The 21,461-nt window shown below is 40.8% G+C and overlaps 3 protein-coding genes across 3 annotated transcripts; 2 read left to right on the top strand and 1 right to left on the bottom strand.

The window, feature by feature from the left end:
• Nucleotides 1-1,779: 1,779 nt before the first annotated feature.
• Nucleotides 1,780-15,357, bottom strand: chmp3 (charged multivesicular body protein 3). Its single transcript, XM_079693798.1, has 7 exons — nucleotides 15,235-15,357; nucleotides 5,180-5,378; nucleotides 4,616-4,676; nucleotides 4,073-4,252; nucleotides 3,184-3,305; nucleotides 2,911-3,025; nucleotides 1,780-2,751 (listed from the first exon to the last, which is right to left on the bottom strand). Exons 2-7 carry the CDS (start codon nucleotides 5,222-5,224, stop codon nucleotides 2,612-2,614), a joined length of 663 nt encoding a protein of 220 aa, XP_079549924.1. The 5' UTR covers nucleotides 5,225-5,378; nucleotides 15,235-15,357; the 3' UTR covers nucleotides 1,780-2,611.
• Nucleotides 6,774-13,537, top strand: hspa4l (heat shock protein 4 like). Its single transcript, XM_079693794.1, has 19 exons — nucleotides 6,774-7,186; nucleotides 8,195-8,252; nucleotides 8,401-8,541; nucleotides 8,750-8,872; nucleotides 8,955-9,054; nucleotides 9,243-9,376; nucleotides 9,462-9,706; nucleotides 9,789-9,865; nucleotides 9,963-10,114; nucleotides 10,216-10,322; nucleotides 10,426-10,559; nucleotides 10,777-10,973; nucleotides 11,171-11,245; nucleotides 11,345-11,488; nucleotides 12,025-12,150; nucleotides 12,248-12,355; nucleotides 12,499-12,618; nucleotides 12,704-12,865; nucleotides 12,955-13,537. The coding sequence occupies exons 1-19, from the start codon at nucleotides 7,080-7,082 to the stop codon at nucleotides 13,129-13,131; spliced, it is 2,487 nt and encodes an 828-aa protein (XP_079549920.1). The 5' UTR covers nucleotides 6,774-7,079; the 3' UTR covers nucleotides 13,132-13,537.
• Nucleotides 14,632-21,115, top strand: plk4 (polo-like kinase 4). Its single transcript, XM_079693793.1, is given in 16 exon segments — nucleotides 14,632-14,840; nucleotides 15,746-15,841; nucleotides 16,169-16,264; nucleotides 16,516-16,630; nucleotides 16,753-17,698; nucleotides 17,779-17,870; nucleotides 17,994-18,328; nucleotides 18,416-18,520; nucleotides 18,637-18,739; nucleotides 19,538-19,687; nucleotides 19,783-20,011; nucleotides 20,098-20,200; nucleotides 20,317-20,442; nucleotides 20,526-20,632; nucleotides 20,720-20,797; nucleotides 20,799-21,115. Coding segments are annotated over 16 exon segments (2,742 nt in total). The 5' UTR covers nucleotides 14,632-14,810; the 3' UTR covers nucleotides 20,830-21,115.
• The last annotated feature ends 346 nt before the right edge of the window (nucleotides 21,116-21,461 follow it).

The following is a 21,461-nucleotide window of genomic DNA, read 5'->3' as shown; positions in this document are numbered from 1 at the left end:
ACAGCACGGATACTCAGGGTATGTGCTGGGTAAAGTTGAGGCTGCCTGGCTGTGATATGTGGCATTACCTGGGGGTGGTCTTCAAAGGAAATATTTGTCTTTGGAGTCCATACTGACACCCTCTCCCCATAGGTAATCCGAGTGTGTGTACCCTGGGGCCCAAAGTACATATTAAGCCCAAAAGCAGACATGGCAGCTTCATCATTTGCTCAGAGATCTACAAACGTTATTTACTTTTGACTAGAGAATGTATTTATAAATAATCAACATGTAGGTAAGGATAAAGCTATTTTTCCTATCAATCACATCTCTCTCTCTATATGTACATCTTTAAAGTAATTTGCTTTGGCAGACCAACAGTCCAGAATCCCATATTTTTTTGTATTTTTCACACAATAAATAAAAACAGTGAACCCTCATGTTGCCGTTTTTGCTTGATAACTGAAATTATGAATTGATAATCGAATACGTTTTCCCATTCATTTCCTGTGAATTTACTTATCCATTGTTCTATGATTTACATGTGACCATATAGTATTTTACAAAACATTACAAATCTTTAACTAAATGGACATGGTCATCACACCTGAATACCAGCTCCATTAGAGCTACTGTAATTTAGCATTGTTCAGCCTCTGGCCTACATACTGTAGCCTGAGAACAGAGGCGCGGTTTTGTTAAAGCACAACAAAAGCCACTAAAGGAGTGCTGCGGCTGGTAGAAATCTAATCCATTTTGAAGGAAAAGGAACAGGAAATGCCACACCAAAAATCTTTTTATCCTGCCCTTTTTACATTTACATTTCTCAATAAGGTACTTGCATTCTGAGTCATACCACCAACACATGATAATTGATAATGCAATACCTGAACAGCAGAATGATAAAAGATCACTCATTTTAATCTTAACTGTTGAGTCGCTTATCTGAACTAGCTGTTAAGCAGGACAGGTGTATGTGTCAACCAAAGCAGATTTCAGTGCAGTTCAGTTTCTGACCTGTTGAGTGGGCTGTTGCAAGCACACCCGTTCAAGAGGACCTTAAAGGTCCCATGTCATGGCCATTTCTACTGATCATAATTCCATTGTTGAGGTATACTAAAGTAGATTTATACGGTGCAATTTTCCAAACTCACATTGTTTCTCATACAGCATCTCTGTATTCACTCTCTGTCCTAAACGGCTTATTGGAGCTCCTGTCCCCCCCTCCCTATGAGCCCAGTGGCCATCTGCGAGACAGCGAGACACAACGAAACCCAGCCCGAACACACACGCACACCCGCAGCCTGGCTGGGAGTTTGTGTGTGTGTGTTCACACACCGACTCACAGCCTCGCCGCGTCCTGCCATCTCAGGGAGGAGAAATCGGCGGAGCTGCAGCTGAGAAAAGATTGAGTGTGTGTGTGTGTAACGGCTCCACGGATTGGTCCATTAGGGTATGGGCACGTCACTGTACCCAGGAAGAACACAATGGAAAAAGAAAATGTTCCAACAAGGCGTTCTGGGGCAGCTAGACAGGTATTTTCTGTGTTAGAGTTTTACTCGCTACAGGGTGTACTTTTAGGGTTTGTGACTCTGCAGACCGTTCACATGCAGAAAAATCTTCATAACATACAAGGGGACGGGTAATAACCGGAAAAGCATGTCATTGGACCTTTAAAGCTCATATCTGATAAGATTTTGCCAAAAGTTCAGTGCTGACTATGAGGTTAAGGGGCCAACTGTAAAGTACGTTGTTGTTAAAAGCACGATTTGATGTAATGCAGTCAGCATACCAACAACCTTTATTCTTAAAAGTTTATTTTCTTATTTTTTCCCCCATTCACACAGAAAAAGTATACACACAGTACTTCCACAATACATAAGTTCTGCACTAACCAACCTTTTCATCTTCCTGCTGGGAAGGAACTCAACCGTAACACAAAGTCTAAGATTTAAAAAGCTGAATGTTAATGCAAAATACATGGGTTAGGGGTAGTATGTGTGCATTTTTCTGATGACTGCACTTAACATGTATGATCACACAGAACAGATACATTTTGGTTTTACAGAAATCAACTATCAAAAATGATAAATCCATCCACCATCTAGTGTTTCAGATGTAGGCGTGTTAGCAGTAAACAGAACAGCTGTTTCTTACAAAATGTATCTGAACAGATTTGGAACAACTGCTGAATAGTGATCTAGGGAGTGTTTTAAGTGCAGGGCAGTTATTGAATCGGTTATTAGGATCATAAATATCCAAACCAGTCCGTAACTTAGGACATAAGAACATGATGAAGCACTGTAGGCACAGCAGGCTTTCTATACTTACATTATATACACTTTCTTAAACCTTCTGTTTGACTTTGGATAATAAAGACTTACCTAGGGTCACCCCCGATAATAAAAGACAAAATAAAGCAAAACACATTTTCTTTGCGCAGAGTAGACAAAACCTCCTATAAAAAAAAAGAAGCTTTTTAAAGACACCAACTGTCGTAGCACAAAGTTAACCCCAAATGATTATGTTAATTATAATATGGAGTGGAGAGGATGCTTAGCACTGTACACCCAGCACCAGAATTGTCCTTATTAAAGTGAGCAGACTGACTGACAGAGCAGTACAGTTCACCTTAGCTCCTCAGAGCTGCCAATCTTGACTGCATCTCTTCAATGTCCTCCTCTGACTCATCATCTGAAGCCGCAGCAGCTGCAGGGGGCTGTATTTCCGGCAAGGCGTCGGTGACTTTGCTGGGCGCTTTGCCAAGGGCACCTGACAAAGCAAATAGAGCCATGAAACAGAGGATTCAGTATGAATAATCTGTGGTGTAATTCCTAGAAAAACTAGACCTCAACATTTTATAATAGAAACAAAACAGGAATGTTATATTATAATATATTGTGATATATAGATGAGAACAAATGTCTTCACCTGCTGTGATGTCAAAGAGGATCTTGTCAACCTCCTCCTCTGCTGCTTCCTCCATGTCCTCTCCATCTTCCATGCTCTCAAATGTGTCTTCAAGCATTTCCTCAATGATGCCAGCCTGTAGATGAATATGCAATGTTGCATTATGATAAAGTAATGACCAGAATCAGAAATCATGGTAGACGGTGAGTAGAGTTAGTTGGAATGTTTTAATTCTTCTAGTAACTTGATTTTTTTAGTGAATTGTTTTCGTTTATGTTGGGCACTGGTGCTTACCTTCATCATCTCCTTTGAAAGCTCCCTCATGGCTCCCTGGATCTCAGGGATTTTGACTAGGTTTTGCATCGCTTTCATCACCTCTGTGCTCTTCTGCAGGGCCCCAGCTACACGAAGTAAAGCTATAAACACACAAAATACAATCCCTTTACTTAGAATGCAGAACATAATGTTTTATTATAAATGAGCACACTGGTTCGACTGATGACAGTATATCATTTGACACATGTATGACAGTGTTTCCCACAGAATTTGATTCCATTTGTGGGGGCACCGCACCGCACCGCACCCCCCCCCGGCAAGAAAAGCCAAAGGCCCCTTAGGCTATTCGGGTGGTGCATGTATCCTCCGTCCCCCCCCTCAAAGAAGATAATACATGCGAGTTCATGGCTACTGTAGACAACGATCTTGTTGCTCTGTGTTGCGTTGTTAATGAGTGAAACACACCGGAGTTGAGGATCTGTGGGGTTTATTCTCCCAAAAATATCATTTACAATTTAGGCATTTAGCAGACGCCTTATTCCAAAGCGACTTACAATGACCAATTACAGGGACATTCTCCCTGGAGTAACCGAGGGCTAAGTGCCTTACTCAAGGGCACACTAGTAGAGGTGTTCCAGGCAGGATTTGAACTCGCAACCTTCCGATCATCAGCCCACCTCACTATCCATTAGACTACCCAAAAAAAAAAAAAAAATATATATATATATATATATATATATATAGTAATAATAATAATAATATATATATATTTTTTTTTATGAGATCCATTTGTGGCGGACGATATTTAATTGTGGCGGCCTGCCACAAATGAATCAATGTATGGGAAACACTGTATGATATAAGTTGTCCTGTCTTAAAGCCCCAGTGGATGTTCTCCCCAACTCACCGAGCTGATTCTTCATGCTGAGGAGCACAGAGTTCATGTGAGCTTTGGAAGCGTAAAGTTTGGTGACGGCTCGTTTTGACTGAATCATCTCCTTTGCGAGAATCACGCACACATCCCTCTGGCCCCTTTTGGCAGCATCTTTAATGGATCTTTTCACTTTTTCTTCTTCCCTTTGAATATCTGAAACAAAAGGGCATTATATGATATACAACAGAAACACTGATACAACTAATATAATATGGTCATTGAGTGTTGTGGGATATACAATCTTAAAAACACAACATCATTTTATTAATACTTATATACAATATATTTTCTAAGCTAAAAATACAATGAGATAACTCAGTAGTTCAAATCAACAGGTGACATTCTTCAAGATTTAGCTATATTATATATATTTAAAATACTTTGTTGTTTTATGATTGTTTGTCATGGAACTACAATGCAGATATATACACTGCACATACATTTTACAATAAACATATATATTTGTTTCTATTTGCAGGTGCTCAGTGATAGTGTCACATACTGACTGTATCTTACCTCGGATTTGTCTGTCAATCACTCTCATTTCCTTCCTGATCTTTTGAGACCACTCAGTGACCTAAAATCATACAACGTTATTACAAATTGAATTAATTACCTTAACAGCTACAATGACTTTTGACACCCACTTCAACATAGCGCTACGTGTAACATTAGACAAAAGTAATGTATAACGTTTAACAGCTAAACTGTAACAGATCAAGATGTCAGCCAAGCTAGAGCTAACACAATCAGGATTTGTTTACATCGAGGCGTCTGACAGTTACTACTGTTAGCTCGTATGCTAGCTAGTTGGTTCTCAGTATAGAAAACAACATTAGAGGCATAACAACGGACGTAAAACGTAAATACGGTACACATAACTTATAAGTATTTTACAGGGACTGTTTTAACTTGTTTAATTGAGTAACGTCAGCTGTCCACTCAACAGAAGCAGCAACAGATTGGACGAAGTTACACTGACAGCTAACGTTAGCAGGTTAGCAAAAGATGCTAACGTTGTTTTGTTTCTACGGACAAAACTCTCAAAGACAATCTTTGTGTTCAGCAGTGAGTACTCACCAGGTCTTTTGGTGGTTTTTCTGACGATTTGCCGAACAGCCCCATTGTGACGACTGAGTTAAAGGCAAAGCTAACCCACCTCCCTAAAACTAGCTGGCTAGCTCTGCTTGTAAAACCAGCACTTCCTGTTCTCGCTCAGGTCCTCGGGCTCAGTCCGAACATGAAGAAACATTCAGTCCATGTGGTCCTCATCAAGGAACTGAGGAAACAAAGACATGTTCAAGTAAAGAGGACATCACCAGATAACAACCAATACCATTTTGTTTTTATGGCTAATCATTGTTTTTACCAGTTAAAACTTTTTTTTGTCTAGTTAAAATTAAAATGACCAACACAACCATAAACCTGTTTCTCATTATGATACAAATCAATTGAACAACACACACCTTTTAGCTCCTATGAATCAGTATCTTCTACGAACTTGAAATACTTTAACAGATTCTAATAACTTAACATCTGTGCAACTAAGCTAGAGATGTGTTAAGTCAACAGTCAGTACAAATATACACGGCCAATGAGCCAAAGGGGAAATCCCCTTGTCTTCAGCTAGTTTTGATTCTATTTGTTTTCTATTCCACAAATACATTTAGTCTTTCTACAGGTTTTTGATAGTAATATTAACTTTGTCACTGAAGATTTGACAAAACATTTGATAATCTTTGCGAAAATATGATAAGTATGCTAAAGATTTGTTTGCAGAGATATGTTTAATCAAAACCTCTGATTATGTTTTCTAAATGATTGAAGGTTGTTTTAACGTTAACTTAGACGAGTATCCTCTACCTAAAAATAAATGCTGGTGGCACGTTTATATCATGATTCAATAATACAACACAAAGGCCTATATTATTTATTCTACATACTTTAAGTAGTTTTTCCAACAATAATTTGGTGCTTTAATTAACCAGTCGCAAGCACAGTATTATTTTAGTTTAGAAAAAAAGATTGTAGTACTTCTTACACCACCGCAAGGGGTACATATATGAATATGGGCATCTGGGAATATATTACGTGGAAGCAAAACAAATAAATAAAATAATAAAGATAGTGACATTTAATGTTGATGTATTTAAAAAAACAAACAGATAAACTATTGTTAAAGGAATACTCAGTAAAGCAGTAGGCTATATCAGAGCAAGGAGATTTATTTGGCCTTTTATTTCCATGTTTACATGATCATATTTGTAACAACGTATTAACATAGGGTAGAAGATGGACAGCTCGGCCACACCCTTATCTTTCCCCTGTCCAAAGCTTTTCCGAAGCTCCTGCTTTCAAACTGGAAGCCACCACGGGCCAACTCCAACTCCAGAGATAAATTAGAAAATCTGTCATGTCATATATTTTACTCTAAGGTGCACAGATACATCCTGAATCACTTCATTTGGACAGAGAAACTCTACCTGACAGCTTACATTTAGGGCAAACGTGTCTGTGAAGCTACTGCTGCCTGTAGTGAATTTGACGTATTTCACGGTCCCCTTTCCAAGGGGTTCTAGATTTTTCTTTTATTGATTTGTTTTCACACCAATCAAATAAGGGCATTGGGGGTGACTCATCCAATGAGAGTCGTGCGGGGGCGGACTGAAAGGGATCCGTCAGTCAGAGCCGCTGGTGATGCTCGGGCCGCCTCGGAGTGGGAGAATCCGGTCTGGACATCATTGCTCCCTGGGATTACTCTGAATGAGTTTGCTATAAACAGCTCGATTTACATAACAGCTAGTAAATCAGTTAGTATTCCCTCAGCTAGCTTTCTCGTAGTTTTTCCAGATTAGAGGACACGCTTAATTACATTAGATCTTTGGAATAGACCACCATTGCATGTGTATTTTTTAAATAGCTGTCAAGTGCGGTCGTTGCGGAATATATTTGACAGGAGGTGCATTTCAGAGCGCTCACCATGTCAGTGGTAGGGATTGATGTGGGTTACCAAAATTGTCACATCGCCGTGGCCAGGAGCGGTGGCATTGAAACTATTGCCAACGATTACAGTGACAGATGCACCCCGTAAGTATTGACCGTCATCATCACCGTTAAATGTGCTTTGGTTTTGACTTTGTTACGCAACGCTTGCTACTGCAGGCGCACTGGCACAACAGTGATGATAAGGTATGGGTGAATAAATAAATACAGAGGCAGCAGGGATGGTGGTGGTGGCGGCGTCATGAGGCCTGAGGCTATTGGTTTATTCCACCGTCACAGCATTTTTACGTAGGCTTTAGGTAAAAAATGAAGCGTGTCTTTCTAAACTAACCTTTTTTCGTTCTAACAGACATGTCCTGATAATAATAAACAGTGCCCCGCGAAGTTGACTGAAAAGGGAAAACAGGATGCTATTTAGATTACAGTGGGCTATACAGCATGTTACTATACTCTACGCTGTGAAGGGTAATAAGTTGTTTTAAATATGACATGGCGAAAGTGCGTTTATTATGGCCTGCCAAAGATACATCCCAAAAGCAGAAACCGTCCATAGTTAACAGGGAATTGAGAGTGCTTTATTCATAGAGTAGATAATAAAATACAAATCTTACAATATCAAGTGATTAGATTATTTGGACACTGCTGGAGCTACTACTGTATAGCAGGCTAACTGGAGTACATTTTCTGCAGCATCCTGCAAACAGCGATGTGCTACTGGGGAGAATGACTGAGCATTGCACCTTTGTGAATAGGGATTTTTTGTGGCAAGGTGAAATTAGGGAGTGACATGTCACTGCTAGCTCGTGTGAAATGGATCCCTAAATGGCAAGAAGCATTCATCATTGTCACACAACGGTTCGCAGTTTTTTTTTTAAGGTGATCTGTTTTGTCTCACTGCCCTAGTTTGTGGTTCTTCCTCAGACTCTCTTGGGTACATTTCTATAATTGATATTTGCCTCTGAGCCCTGGACATTTGACTCTGTCTGCAACAGTCAATTACAGTTCGAGCATCGTCTGCCATATCTGGTAACATATACGTTATTTTGTTGACGTAGCCTACATCATTTGTTGATGTGATTTTCTTCCATCAAGGGCTTGTGTTTCTTTGGCCTCCAAAAACCGCATGATTGGAAATGCAGCTAAAAGTCAAGTAAGATCATCCTTTGTTTGTGTAATAAATCTATCATATAAAATGATCACTTGAATGAATGAATTGTAACAGTTATCTTTTTGATTATGAACAACAATACACATTTAGAAAATAGTGGCTATATCTACTGAGTGTCTTTTTATTTTAGATCACAACAAACTTCAAAAATACTGTCCATGGCTTCAAAAAGTTCCACGGCAGAGCATTTGATGACCCACTTGTCCAAGCTGAAAAAACCAAACTGCCCTACAGCTTACATAAACTGACTAATGGAAACACTGGAATTAAGGTAAAGCACTGTACAAACCACCAGGAGGCTTTACTTTGTGTCATTGTACACCTTTTTGTATACAAAATAGTTGTGATAAGTGAGCGAGATGCACACATGTTTTTGGTCTTCTGTAATTAACCTCCAAACAACTTATTGGCTTACTATATAAAACGCTAATAATTACTCTCAATAAGCCTCGGAAGTCTTAATTTGATCATGTTTACAGGTGCGTTATTTGGATGAGGATAAAGTGTTCACCGTGGAGCAGATCACTGGGATGCTGCTCACCAAGCTAAAGGAGACATCAGAGAGCGCCCTGAAGAAGCCGGTGGTGGACTGTGTCGTCTCTGTGAGTGATGAACAAAATTAGAATAGCATTAACATAATTAAAGTGGTTCAATGATACATAACAAATTGTGTCTTGTTTTCAGGTCCCAAGTTTCTTCACAGATGCTGAGAGGCGATCCGTGTTTGATGCAACTCAAATCGCAGGGCTGAACTGTTTACGGCTAATTAATGATACTACTGCAGGTCAGTGCTCTTGGCAAAATAAGTAAGAGTGACATTTCTAGGAGGGTGCATTGATCTTACGTGGAAGGGCAATTCATTTTGTGAATTGCGCTAACCTTTCTAATTTTAGGTGCACACTGAACTGTCTTGATAACTCCACCAACATTAGAATATCTTTGCTTTAACACTTTGTTAATTTTCATTCACAGTGGCTTTGGCATATGGGATCTACAAACAGGATCTTCCTAGTCCAGAAGAGAGGCCAAGAAATGTGGTATTTGTTGACATGGGCCATTCTTCATTCCAGGTCTCCATCACTGCCTTCAACAAAGGCAAGCTTAAGGTTAGAGCTTCACCTTTTTCCCGCTTCGTATAACATCTAAACCTGAAATGTCCAATCTCAACTCATGTACATTTTGCTATGTCAGGTCCTCGCCACTGCACATGACCTATACCTTGGAGGACGCAATTTTGATGAGGCATTGGTTGATTACTTCTGCGAGGACTTTAAGAGCAAGTACAAGCTAAATGTGAGGGAGAACCCAAGGGCACTGCTGCGGCTGCACCAGGAGTGTGAGAAACTGAAGAAGCTAATGAGTGCTAACTCCTCCGATCTGCCTCTGAACATCGAGTGCTTCATGAACGACATCGATGTTTCCGGCAAGATGAACAGGTACACATTCACTCTTAATTCATGCATCTTTATAGTGGAAACGCAATATAAATGTTTTTTTATTCTTAATTTTTACCCATAGGGGCCAGTTTGAAGACATGTCTGGTCAATATCTGATGAAAGTAGAGATGCCACTGAAATCAGTCCTCGAACAATCAAGTATGTGCCTCAAATTTGGTAGAATTTGTGAAGGTACATTTCATTAAAGCAGTTTATAGTAAGAATAAACTGAGTCATGTGTCTGTTTGCTGGGCAGAGCTGAGCCGGGATGATATCTATGCAGTAGAGATAGTTGGAGGAGCCACGAGAATCCCATCCGTCAAAGAAAGAATCGCCAAGTTTTTTGGAACAGACGTCGGCACCACGCTCAACGCCGACGAAGCTGTCGCTAGAGGCTGTGCACTTCAGGTATGACTCTTCTTTTGACACTAATGATTCCTTGTTGTGAAGCACTTTACAAACACTCTATAGCTCGTAACATGTAATTTGTGCTCTTTGTTTGCGTGCAGTGTGCAATTTTGTCTCCAGCATTTAAAGTGCGTGAATTCTCCATCACTGACGTGGTTCCCTTTCCTATTACTCTTCGCTGGAAGTCCCCAACAGAGGATGGATTGGGGTAAGGACAGTTTACCTTAACTAACTTTAAGAACAAGTAACTGCTGACTTTGTTTGTGCATTCTGACATTCTTTTTCTCTTACTGCATTTTTTTTTGTCACAGAGAGTGTGAGGTGTTCAGTAAGAATCACGCTGCCCCATTTTCCAAAGTGATCACCTTTCACAAGAAGGAACCCTTTGACCTTGAAGCCTTCTACAGCAACCCCCAAGAGCTCCACTACCCAGACCACAGGATAGGTAACTCTGATCCTTACCCCTAAGTGCCCTTGGTATTTTCTTTGGTTGGCCCATTTGAATACCTAAAGAAAGAGGACACAGTCTCCTACAGATGGGTCCTTATAACCAGGTGTTGGGGGGATATCAATTTGTAACTTCCACCTTAAAGGATTATGTTCAGGGTGTTTCATCGAATATTTTTAACTAAAACACTAATTTTGTTTCCATCTGCCACCAGGATGTTTTTCTGTACAGAATGTGGTTCCCCAGCCGGACGGAGACAGCTCTAAAGTGAAGGTGAAAGTGCGCGTCAACGTCCACGGCATCTTCAGCGTGTCCAGCGCCTCTCTGATCGAGAAGCAGAAAGGAGAGGGAGAGGAAATGCAAATGGACTCAGAGCCAATGGTGCAGAATGAAGGCAAAGCAGAGGACCAGGTTAGAGCATTTTGCCAACGTTCCTTTTGTGCTATCTTTTGTTTTAAATGGATTTTGCAGCAAAGATAATTCCTTTACATTTGTCTGATATACACTAAAGGTTCATTTTACTTTCGATTTTTTCTAAATATCATTTTTTAAGTTATTTATATCCAACCAGACTTGGCTAAAACAGCTGATTGTGTGTTGTGACTCAGTCCAAAATGCAGGTGGATCAGGAGGGTCAGAGCCCGGGGGACCAGCAGAACGAGGACAACAGCTCCAGCAGTAAGGTCAGCTGGACTTCAATAAAGGATAACAGATTTTAACCTTGATACTGAGTAAAATACTCCAAAGAAGACTGAATTGTGTTTCCTGGTTTTCAAATTCAGGAGGGGGCGCCTGGAGAAAAGCAAGACCCAGCAGCAGGGGCGAGCAAGCCCAAAGTCAAAGTGAAGATTATAGATCTGCCCATCGTGGCCAACAACATTCGACAGCTCGACAACGATGTCCTTAACAACTTTGTGGAGTACGAGGTCAGTGCTGCTTCTGGCCTTTAGAAAAGCTGAGTCATGGTCTGACTGAAATGTTGATTACCTGAGCACTAATGGATCGAGTTGAATTAAAAACCTGATATGTAATTTATACGTGTTATGTTCAATATTACAATTTGGCACAAAACACTGATTGGCCCAACAAGGGACCACAGTATTTATTTAATGCTTGATTATTTACATAATCTGTGCCAGTATTATTTTAGGGGAATTATTTGTCACAGGGATTATCATCTCGGACTACATTTTGGTTTTAGGTACAGTAATGCATTTTATTTATGTTTAACTTGGGGTTTTAAAGCCACAAAGTTATACTAGATTTGAAGATATTTAAATGTTTATTACTAAAAAGGCAAACTGCTCTCTTATTAATTATTAATGTAATGTTTTTAAAAGTTTATTAAACTCAACTTTTACACTCTAAATTGTGTTTTTTTCAGTCAGATATCACTATATTGTTTGTTTTTGCTGTTATTGTTTTGCCTCCTGTGACTTTTTTTCTGTTTTCTTCCTCACAGCATCAGATGATTATCCAGGACAAACTGGTGAAGGAGCAAAATGATGCTAAAAATGCTGTAGAGGAGTATGTATACGATCTGAGGGACAAACTTTGTGGCATATATGAAAAGTATATCACTGAGGAGGTAAGTGCAGCTTTCTAGCATACATTTGATCTACCAAGCAAATTAACTACTACTGTATTCAATCAATATCTGTTTTAATTTGGGACATTGACAACAGGACAGTAACCGGCTGACTCTGCTGCTGGAGGACACAGAGAACTGGCTGTATGAGGATGGAGAAGACCAACCCAAACAAGTCTATGAGGAGAAGCTGGATGCACTCAAGGTAGGTTTTTCAATTCTGTATTCAATTTTAGATGGGATTTACTAAACCACAAGAAAAGCTTAACCAAGCTACTTAGGCTTAGAGACATTTTAAAGGTTTTTAAGATTTCTGGACACATGAACACCAATTCTGTTATTTTCCAGAGGTTGGGTCAACCTATTCAGGATCGACACAGAGAGCAGGAGGACAGGCCGAGGGCTTTTGAAGAGCTGGGGAAAAAAATGCAACTCTACATGAAGATTGTGGATTCCTATAAACAGAAGGTACATCACTTCGATGGGATGTATTGCATGTACATACAGTATACAAATCATTTTTGTAATTTTCTTGTCACAATTTCTCCCCTAGGATGAGCGATACCTGCATTTGAGTGCAGAGGAAATGAGCACTGTGGAGAAGTGTGTGAATGAAAGCATGGGTTGGATGAACAGCATGATGAACGCACAGAGCAAACTCGGTATCACTCAAGATCCCGTTGTCAAAGTAGCAGAAATCATTTTCAAAATACAGGTATGTGAACGACTACCGAAGATGTATTTCTTACTGTAATGATCAGTGGGTTTCCTTTGCCAACATGTCGTATGTTTCTCACTCACCAGGAACTGGAGGATGTATGTAATCCAGTGATCAACACACCAAAGCCCTCGGTGGAGGAGGCCCCTGAAGTGAATGACCAAAACAGTGGAGCTCATAATGACCCGACAGCTAAGGAAGGAGCAGAAGGGAAGGGAAGCCAGCAGACAAAGCCTGGTGCAAAAGAGATGGAGGTGGACTGAGAGAAAGCAAACTGCAACCACCCCTGCTCCCCCACAGCTGACCATTTAGAGAGTAGAAACACCTGAACCTGGGACCATCTCTCAATCATCACCAGACACTTTTATTTGTGGGCCCCCCCCCATTGGACTTTACCTTTTGAGGTTTCTGTTTTCATCCTTATGTGTGACGATGGTGTGCTGTATTCTCACAAAGATTTGACATATTTATAAATGAAGAAATTATGCAATAGAATAAACTCAGATTCTAACGTAACCTGTTTCCTCTGTACAACATGTGTTTCATAGGCATACATTATCTGCAGCAAATCCTATCACTCAACAGAGAAGAACATGCTGTCGCAGAACTATTCATTTGTTTCACTAATACAAGTTATATATATTTGTATTAAATGAGTTTGAAAGGATATTCATGTCTAGAAACTCTATATACTTTTTTAGTAAACAGAGCAGTACATATACAGTATGTACATAAAGAAAATATTCCTAGTACTGTACAATGGCAATACTTGATACAACAAATCTCTTTAGTAATTTATTGGTTGAGTATCTCCTTTATCGTTTTCTTGCATTTTTCACATTTAAGTCACGGGCTATAAGGATGTAAAAAATAAATGCATTTGTATGCAAGACCAAATTTCAATAGTCTGAAATTAGATTTTCTGTACAAAACAAAATGTGGGACATGAAGATATTTAGCTAAATCTGTAGTATACTGTATTGTGCTAAAAAAAAAAATAGAAAGTTTGGTGGAGATAACATACTGTTACTACAATTTAATCCGAAAAATACCAAATAAGAGGAAACCTAGTAACAAAACTTTTCCCAAGTCAAATTTAGCTTTAAGGTATAATGTGTATGAAGCCTTCTATTGTTTGAAATTAAATTAATAAATTACACATTAAGAAAAACTAATCATGAGAAAATTAACAGATCAGATCTTTAATGCAACAAGGAAAATAGGAAAGAATCCAATATGTTATCTTTTATTCTAATTTTTCAGCAGTAACAATATATATATAAATAACTTTATCTAATAAGGCCAGCAGATCTTTGCCAATCAAGACAAACAGTGCAGACTCAGTTATGTGGTTGTAGAATTGAAATCTAGACAAATAATTAAATAGTAGTTGTATTATATGTTGAATATTTTTAGGTTTAGGACAAAAATCTCAAATTATTTTTCGATTCATTAATATACACATTTTATTATAGACAAACTACAAATACAATTATTAGTTGCAGCAGTAGATTAAATAACATTTAATATCCTGCGTGTATGCACTCCTCTGATTGCTTATATTATTTACTTATTTCCTTGTATACACGTTGGTTCTCTCTACAATTAATGCACAACGGATTTGTTAAGAATTGAAAAAAACAAACCGGAAATATATTCATGAACTTCATGAAATATAAAACACAGAATAAGTTTACAAACTCGGAGGAGTGGGATCCTTCGAGGGGGCGGGGGCAACGATTGTTTTGCCATGTGACGTAGCCTGTGACGTAGCCCCGAGACTAACGGAAAATATTTTCAAAATGGCACATTTTTTGGGGGGAGAACGCGATCGACACTTATATGTCTTCTGAACACTCTTTTACCGACTATCGATGTACTGTACCGATCAAGGAACATTATTGCAAACTTGCATGCATCTGCAAGGCGAAAACCAGGAACGATGAGTGTTTCGATCGGCGATAAGATTGAGGTGAGCTCTTATTTTAGGCTAATGCCCCCAAGCTAACTGCACACTGTCTCTGTTAGGCAGCGTTAGTTCACATTAAAGTTAGTTTTAGCTTTAAATGGCTTGTTTGCCGTGCTTTTAACGCTTATTGTCTTGATATACTAACCTCAATAGTGTCAAAGCATCTAATTTGATTCACTTAAATGCATATATCGTTTAACTTGCAGCTAATATTTTGCTAAACTACATGTTAGCCATTTAACTCGACGTGAGTGTTCGCTTTTGTTTGTGTGTCAAGTTGTTTTTTTACTTAAACTTGCTTAACTCTTATTATTATTTGTGGTATTATTATTATAACTATATCAGTTTGGGTATTGCTATCAGCATTAGGTTGCAGCCTGGTGATGTGTAACCTTACCTCTCTCCCGGGACACATTGTTATTCCCCTGCTTCAGTTCGGTAATCCAACATGTTGCTTGGAGACAGCTCGTTAGCGGGAAGACAGCCGGGATAATGGAGGGTTCTGGTTGGCCATATGACAGCGTCAGGTGTTCGTGGCTTGTTTGACGGTTAACGTTTGTTGTGGGATGGATTTCCCTATGTCAGGTCATTAGATGTATGTGTGTGTTTAGCTGTTCATTCAGCATGTCGCAGGCCAGAGGGATGATATTTGATCAGGTTATCCACTATTTCTTACTAAACCATTCTGCTGACACCGAACCCAGCAGAGATGAGGAGAATTGTTTACCTTTTAACCAGGAGCTCAGGATTGAGGTATTATGTTATTGAAGATCCTGTCTGTAATTTGATCAAAAATAGAATTGCCTTTAAATCTGAGATCATTGTTAAATATTTAGCAAATACAATTCATTTATCTCAATGATTTATTGTTCAACTCAATGTTTATTTTGTTCTCTTTCCTGTTGTAGGACTTTAAGGTCCTCACCCTCCTTGGGAAAGGCTCCTTTGCATGTGTTTACCGGGCCAAATCTATGAAGACCGGTCTGGAGGTTGCTATCAAAACGGTAAGAACCCCATCATTCTAAGTCATTAAAATGAGGTAATTACAGCATGCTTAACCTGTAATATAAACTCTTAACCAAAACACATGCTGTTACCAATGACGGTTGAAGTGTAAAATGGAACTGTTTGGATAATTAGACCCTACTCGCCTCCCAAGGGCTTCTGGTGGTCTCTCGACTCCCCTCGAATGAGGTCTGCAAGTTCACTGGCTTTGTGGGCGACAGATTGACTATTAGCCAACAGACCAACCACCATGCAGCAGCGCAGTATCACAGTGTTTATCCTGTGATTGGCAGGTGTATAATTATCTCGTTTGTTCCCATCTGCAGATTGACAAAAAAGCAATGCACAAAGCTGGTATGGTCCAGCGTGTGACAAACGAGGTGGAGATTCAATGCCGATTGAAACATCCTTCTATTCTCGAGGTAATGTTGGCTTGACTCAACTGATTTGGTATTACACTACATACAGTCTGCCTGTGTCCTCCTTTAGACTTTCTTTGCAACGTTTCGGGTTTATGTTTTTCTGTACAAAATGTACGATTTACAACGATTTGCAGCTACAAACACACATTCATTGTAGAATTTAATGTAATTATTTTTGGGAAATCATATATTTTGTTTTTCTCACTAACATGATAATAAATACTGTATTTTATATCATGTCTTTATTTAAGCTGTACAACTACTTTGAGGACAGCAACTATGTGTACCTGGTGTTGGAGATGTGCCACAACGGAGAGATGAGTCGGTACCTAAAAGAGCAGGAAACAGCATTCTCTGAGGATGAAGGTCAGGCACAATTATTTTACTTGGGAAAATTAAACTAATATTATGTTAAAGTAAATGGTTTCTCTGATGTTCAGTTTTGCAAGCTACCTTTTTCTAAAAAAGGGTGTTGTTTTGATCCGCAGCACGACATTTCATGCATCAAATATTGAAAGGAATGCTGTACTTGCATACCCACGGCATATTGCATCGAGACCTGACCTTGTCTAACCTTTTGCTGACGAGCAGCATGAACATTAAGATTGCAGACTTTGGGCTGGCCACTCAGCTCAAACTCCCAACTGAAAAGCACTTCACCATGTGTGGGACGCCCAACTACATCTCCCCAGAGGTGGCCACTCGCAGCGCTCACGGTCTTGAATCGGACGTCTGGTCGCTGGGATGCATGTTCTACGCATTCCTGATGGGTCGCCCTCCGTTTGACACGGACTCAGTGAAGAACACTCTGTCTAAAGTGGTTCTCGGGGAGTATGATATGCCTAGCCATATTTCTCTGGAGGCTCAGGACCTGATCCACCAGCTGCTGCAGAGGGACCCCGCCCATCGGCCCAGCCTGTCTGCAGTGCTGGACCACCCGTTCATGACCCAAAGCCTGCTGGTCCGGACCAAGGATCAGGGGTTGGTGGATGATTGTTCCATTGACAGCGGCATTGCCACCATCTCCATAGCTTGCACCTCCTCCATTTCAGCCAGCAGCAGCAGCCGCCTCCAGAGGAGAACCAGGAACATGATCGGCTCTGCCCTGCCGAACAGAATGGTGCCCATTTCAACCTTTTCAGGCAAACCCACCAGAGCCTGTTTTGAGGATGGAGACCAGTGGCAGCAGCAGCAGCAGCAGCATCAAGCGGATATATTTCACAGGGAGGGAAGAAGCAGGGGGGTTCATGGTGGAGACAGCAGGGAGCCTCACTCCCGCTACCTGAGGAGGGCGCACTCCTCAGAACGCTCGGGATCGGGCCGGGGGCCGGGTCACGCCGAGCTGGGGAGAAGCCACTCAGAGGAGAATCTGACTGGTTTAGAACTACGAGAGCATGGGCGGCTCCCCTCTCCCCCCGTCAAACAGTCGACAAAGTAAGACATGTCTTTATTTATGATGTTATTTTTATTTTAACAAATTTTATGAGACTAACAGGTTGCACTTTCTTTTTCAGTTCTGGGTATTTGTTACCCACACAGACTGCACATCCAACAAACCTGCAATTTCAAGACCTGGATGGAGTTACAAATTGGCTTAATAATGACGGTAAGATTTTGATTTAGATTATACAGATACATTTCAGCATTGGTAAAGCGAAAACAAAAAAGCTACTTGCTACTCAAACAAATAAAGCTTTCCTGTTTACAAAAATGTTTTCTCTTTGCTCAGGTTCTGGTCAGAGGCCGGCAGACGGCAGCACTCACAGCAGCAGCGGCAGCTTTCATAGCGGTCGAGGACCTCTGGGGAATCATAACTCCTGGACCGACAAGCCCATGGGCCGAGGTGTGAACCACAACCAGCAACACATGCAACACAACCTTCACTCCAACTCTGACTCGTTCAGGGAAAATATACCAGAGTTCCAGCCTCCTCACAGCAGGGAAGTAAAGCTGCCTTCAGCTAAACCCGGTGTGGATAAAGAGAAGAAAACGCTGAGAGACATAATCCTGCCCCTGTGCGCATCCAGACTGAAGCCTATCAGACAGAAGACCAAAAATGCTGTTGTAAGATATTACACACATATATATTTTAATTATGTAATGTTTACTATGAGCAGTTGAGATAATTATCGTATTTCCTGTTTCCTACAGGTGAGCATTCTGGACACAGGTGACGTATGTATGGAGTTGTTAAAAAGCCACAGCGGTCAAGAAAGGGTCAAAGAAGTCCTCCGGATTTCCTGTGACGGTTCCATGGTGAGCTCACTGAATCAAGTACCTCTGACATGTTCCATATGTGACATGTAGGGGGTAGTGTAACAACATAATATAACATAATTTTATTTAAATCTTAATATTATCATCTCTTGAAGGTGACAATATACCAGCCTAATGGTGGAAAGGGGTTTCCTGTCCTGGACTGTCCTCCTGCTCCACCTGAAGATATTCTGATCTGCAGCTACGAGGACCTTCCAGGTATTATGATTGACATAATGCAACAAGTAACATCTGCTCGAATAAGATCAAAAATGTACTATAAGTAGGGTTGGGAACCGAAACTCGGTTCCAGATGAGAACCGATAAGAAATTGCCGGGTACCCATACGAAATACACAATTTCGGTTCTGCTTAACGGTTCCTAAACGCGGTAGACCCTGTATTCCAGCGGGTCCGTCTGCACCGTGGTGACCCGGTGGAATACAGGGCGGACCTGGAGAATCACAGAACAGCCGGTCGTCAGCGGGCCGTTGGCGGCCGGCTCGGTACGCTGACGGCCGGCACCGCCCTTCATTTTTTTAAACGGCATCATATAAGTTGCACTGACAGGCGACAGAGGTCCACAGCTGCCCCGCAGCGAGGCTCCCCCCGCCCTCCCGTAGACATTTCACGAGCTCATTCACTTCATAACACCAAAGATGGATCGCGGTAAACGCTCTAAAGTGCGGCTCCACTACACTAAAAAAAGAAAAAGACAAGGCACAATGTAATGCCTGTTAATAGCTTGCCACAGGCATAGCTCAGTTAAAATAAAGCACAGCTATTGTGCAATCCATTTGTATCGCATGTATATTTTTTATTTGTAACAATTTCAGTTAAAGCTTAAAAGAATAAAGATATTTTTGTTTTCTAAACATTTGACCTCTTTCTTTTACAATTTTGGAATCGAAACGGGGAATCGATAAGAACCGGAATCGATGAGCAGAACCGGAATCGGAATCGATACATTTCAAACGATGCCCGTTCCTAACTATAAGTGATTTTATTTTTTTCACAGAAAAATACTGGAAGAAGTACCAATACGCCTCTACGTTTGTGCAGCTTGTGAAATCCAAGACTCCAAAAGTGACCCTTTACACCAAGTACGCAAAAGTCATGCTGATGGAGAACGCTCCGAATGCAGACCTGGAAGTTTGCTTTTATGATGGTGAGTCAAAGGTAGTTAAGTAGTTATTGGAGAAAGCTGTGCTGACGATTTATTGTGTTAGAGTTAACATGTCATGCTTGACTTGCGTTGTGTAGGAGCAAAGACCCACAAGACGTCGGAGCTGGTGCGAGTGGTGGAGAAGAGCGGGAAGTCGTACACGGTGAAGGGCGAGGTGGGGCTGAGCGTCCTGAGCCCGGAGAGCAGGGGGTATGTGGAGCTGTCTGACGAGGGCCATAGCATTTGTTTGTCCCTGGAGGCCGCCATCTCAGCGGAGGAGCAGCGCAGCACCAAGAAAATCCCTTTCTTCCCCATCACTATTGGCAGGTAAGAGGAACAACACGTTGATGTCATTTGTTGGTTTGAATGTTGCCTTGTGTTGTGGTTAATGTTAGTTTTACACCTGCTCCCAGGAGACCTGCCATCCCTACCATCCCAGGCTCTTCGTCTCTGCCCTCCCACCCGGTGCCTCCTGATACTGCTTCACCTCCTCAACCTCCGCAAATCACTCCTTCAGTAGGTGTCTTACAGCCCTACACTACAGGGTGTATAAACAGAAGAATAAGAGGCTTTAACAACTTGACTCTTGATGGGACTTGTCTTTCAATTTCCAATTTTGTATCATTTTTTAGATGATCTCGTATGACGGGTCTGATTTCACCACAGCCAGCCTGAATAGGAAAACCTCCCCGCTGCGACAGGACACAGGGAAAGTGGTGAAGTCGATATTTGTGCCCAATGTTGGATGGGCATCCCAGGTAACTGATAAATAGATTCAGCTATATTCTATATTCAGAAAATGAATCGTCTGTGTAATTTAAATCTGTGTCTGTCTCTGCAGCTGACGAGTGGAGAGGTGTGGGTGCAGTTCAACGACGGCTCCCAGCTGGTGGTTCAGGCGGGAGTTTCCTGCATCACCTACACATCTCCAGACAGAAGGGTCACCAGGTACTGCAAAATAAACGTGTTGTGACTTTATAGGTGTGTGTGTTTGTGTGCAGGAACAGCTCTCTTTAACGTTTGTCGTCTCCTCAGGTACAAGGAGAGCGAGAAGTTGCCAGAGCACGTCAAGGAGAAGCTGCACTGTCTCTCCACCATCCTGGGCCTGCTGACCCTCCACAGCGCATCATCTACAACCTCATTAACTACTTGTGGTTATAAATAACAAAACCTCCCAGCAGCTGGCAGGGAACAAAACGTAGCATTAGAAAACTTTTGTACTGTCTTGTGTTCTTGTAAATATTTGTATTGTTTTGTTTTTTTACATGTACAGAAGACTAAGATTATGAAAAGATATATTTTATTTTAATAAGAAACCCTTTTGTCAGTGTTGAAAAAAAGTCCTATTTTTGACTGTCTCCAATTTAATGAAATGTGCAAACCATAAACGCTCAGTCAATAAACATCTGGAGGTTTGGTGGAGAAATGCTGCACTTTGTTTTGCAGTGGTTTTATTCACTAAGAGATCTTTGTAGAAAGAAATTAAAGTATTTCAAGATGACCATTAGAGGTCACCTGAACGGATTGAGCAGAATTAAGAGACAGTTTCTCGAGTAGTCTCATGTAACAGATATAAGGTGTGCTACATGAGACTACTATACATGAAAGCAATTAGTGACAAGTACTTGGTGCGGTAAACAAAACTGAATTAAAAAGTCAGATAAGGGTTCACATGTTTATTTCGCCCTGTTGGTTTGGCCATTTAATTACAAAAGGATTGCGGATTCCTCTCAATTACAGAACTGATACAAAACATACTGTACGGATGTTAGCCTAG

The sequence above is a fragment of the Notothenia rossii genome (assembly GCF_949606895.1).
Source record: "Notothenia rossii genome assembly, chromosome: 7".
NCBI lineage: Eukaryota > Metazoa > Chordata > Actinopteri > Perciformes > Nototheniidae > Notothenia > Notothenia rossii.
The sequence above is the reverse complement of the archived record's forward strand: the minus strand, read 5'-3'. Positions and strand labels throughout refer to the sequence as shown.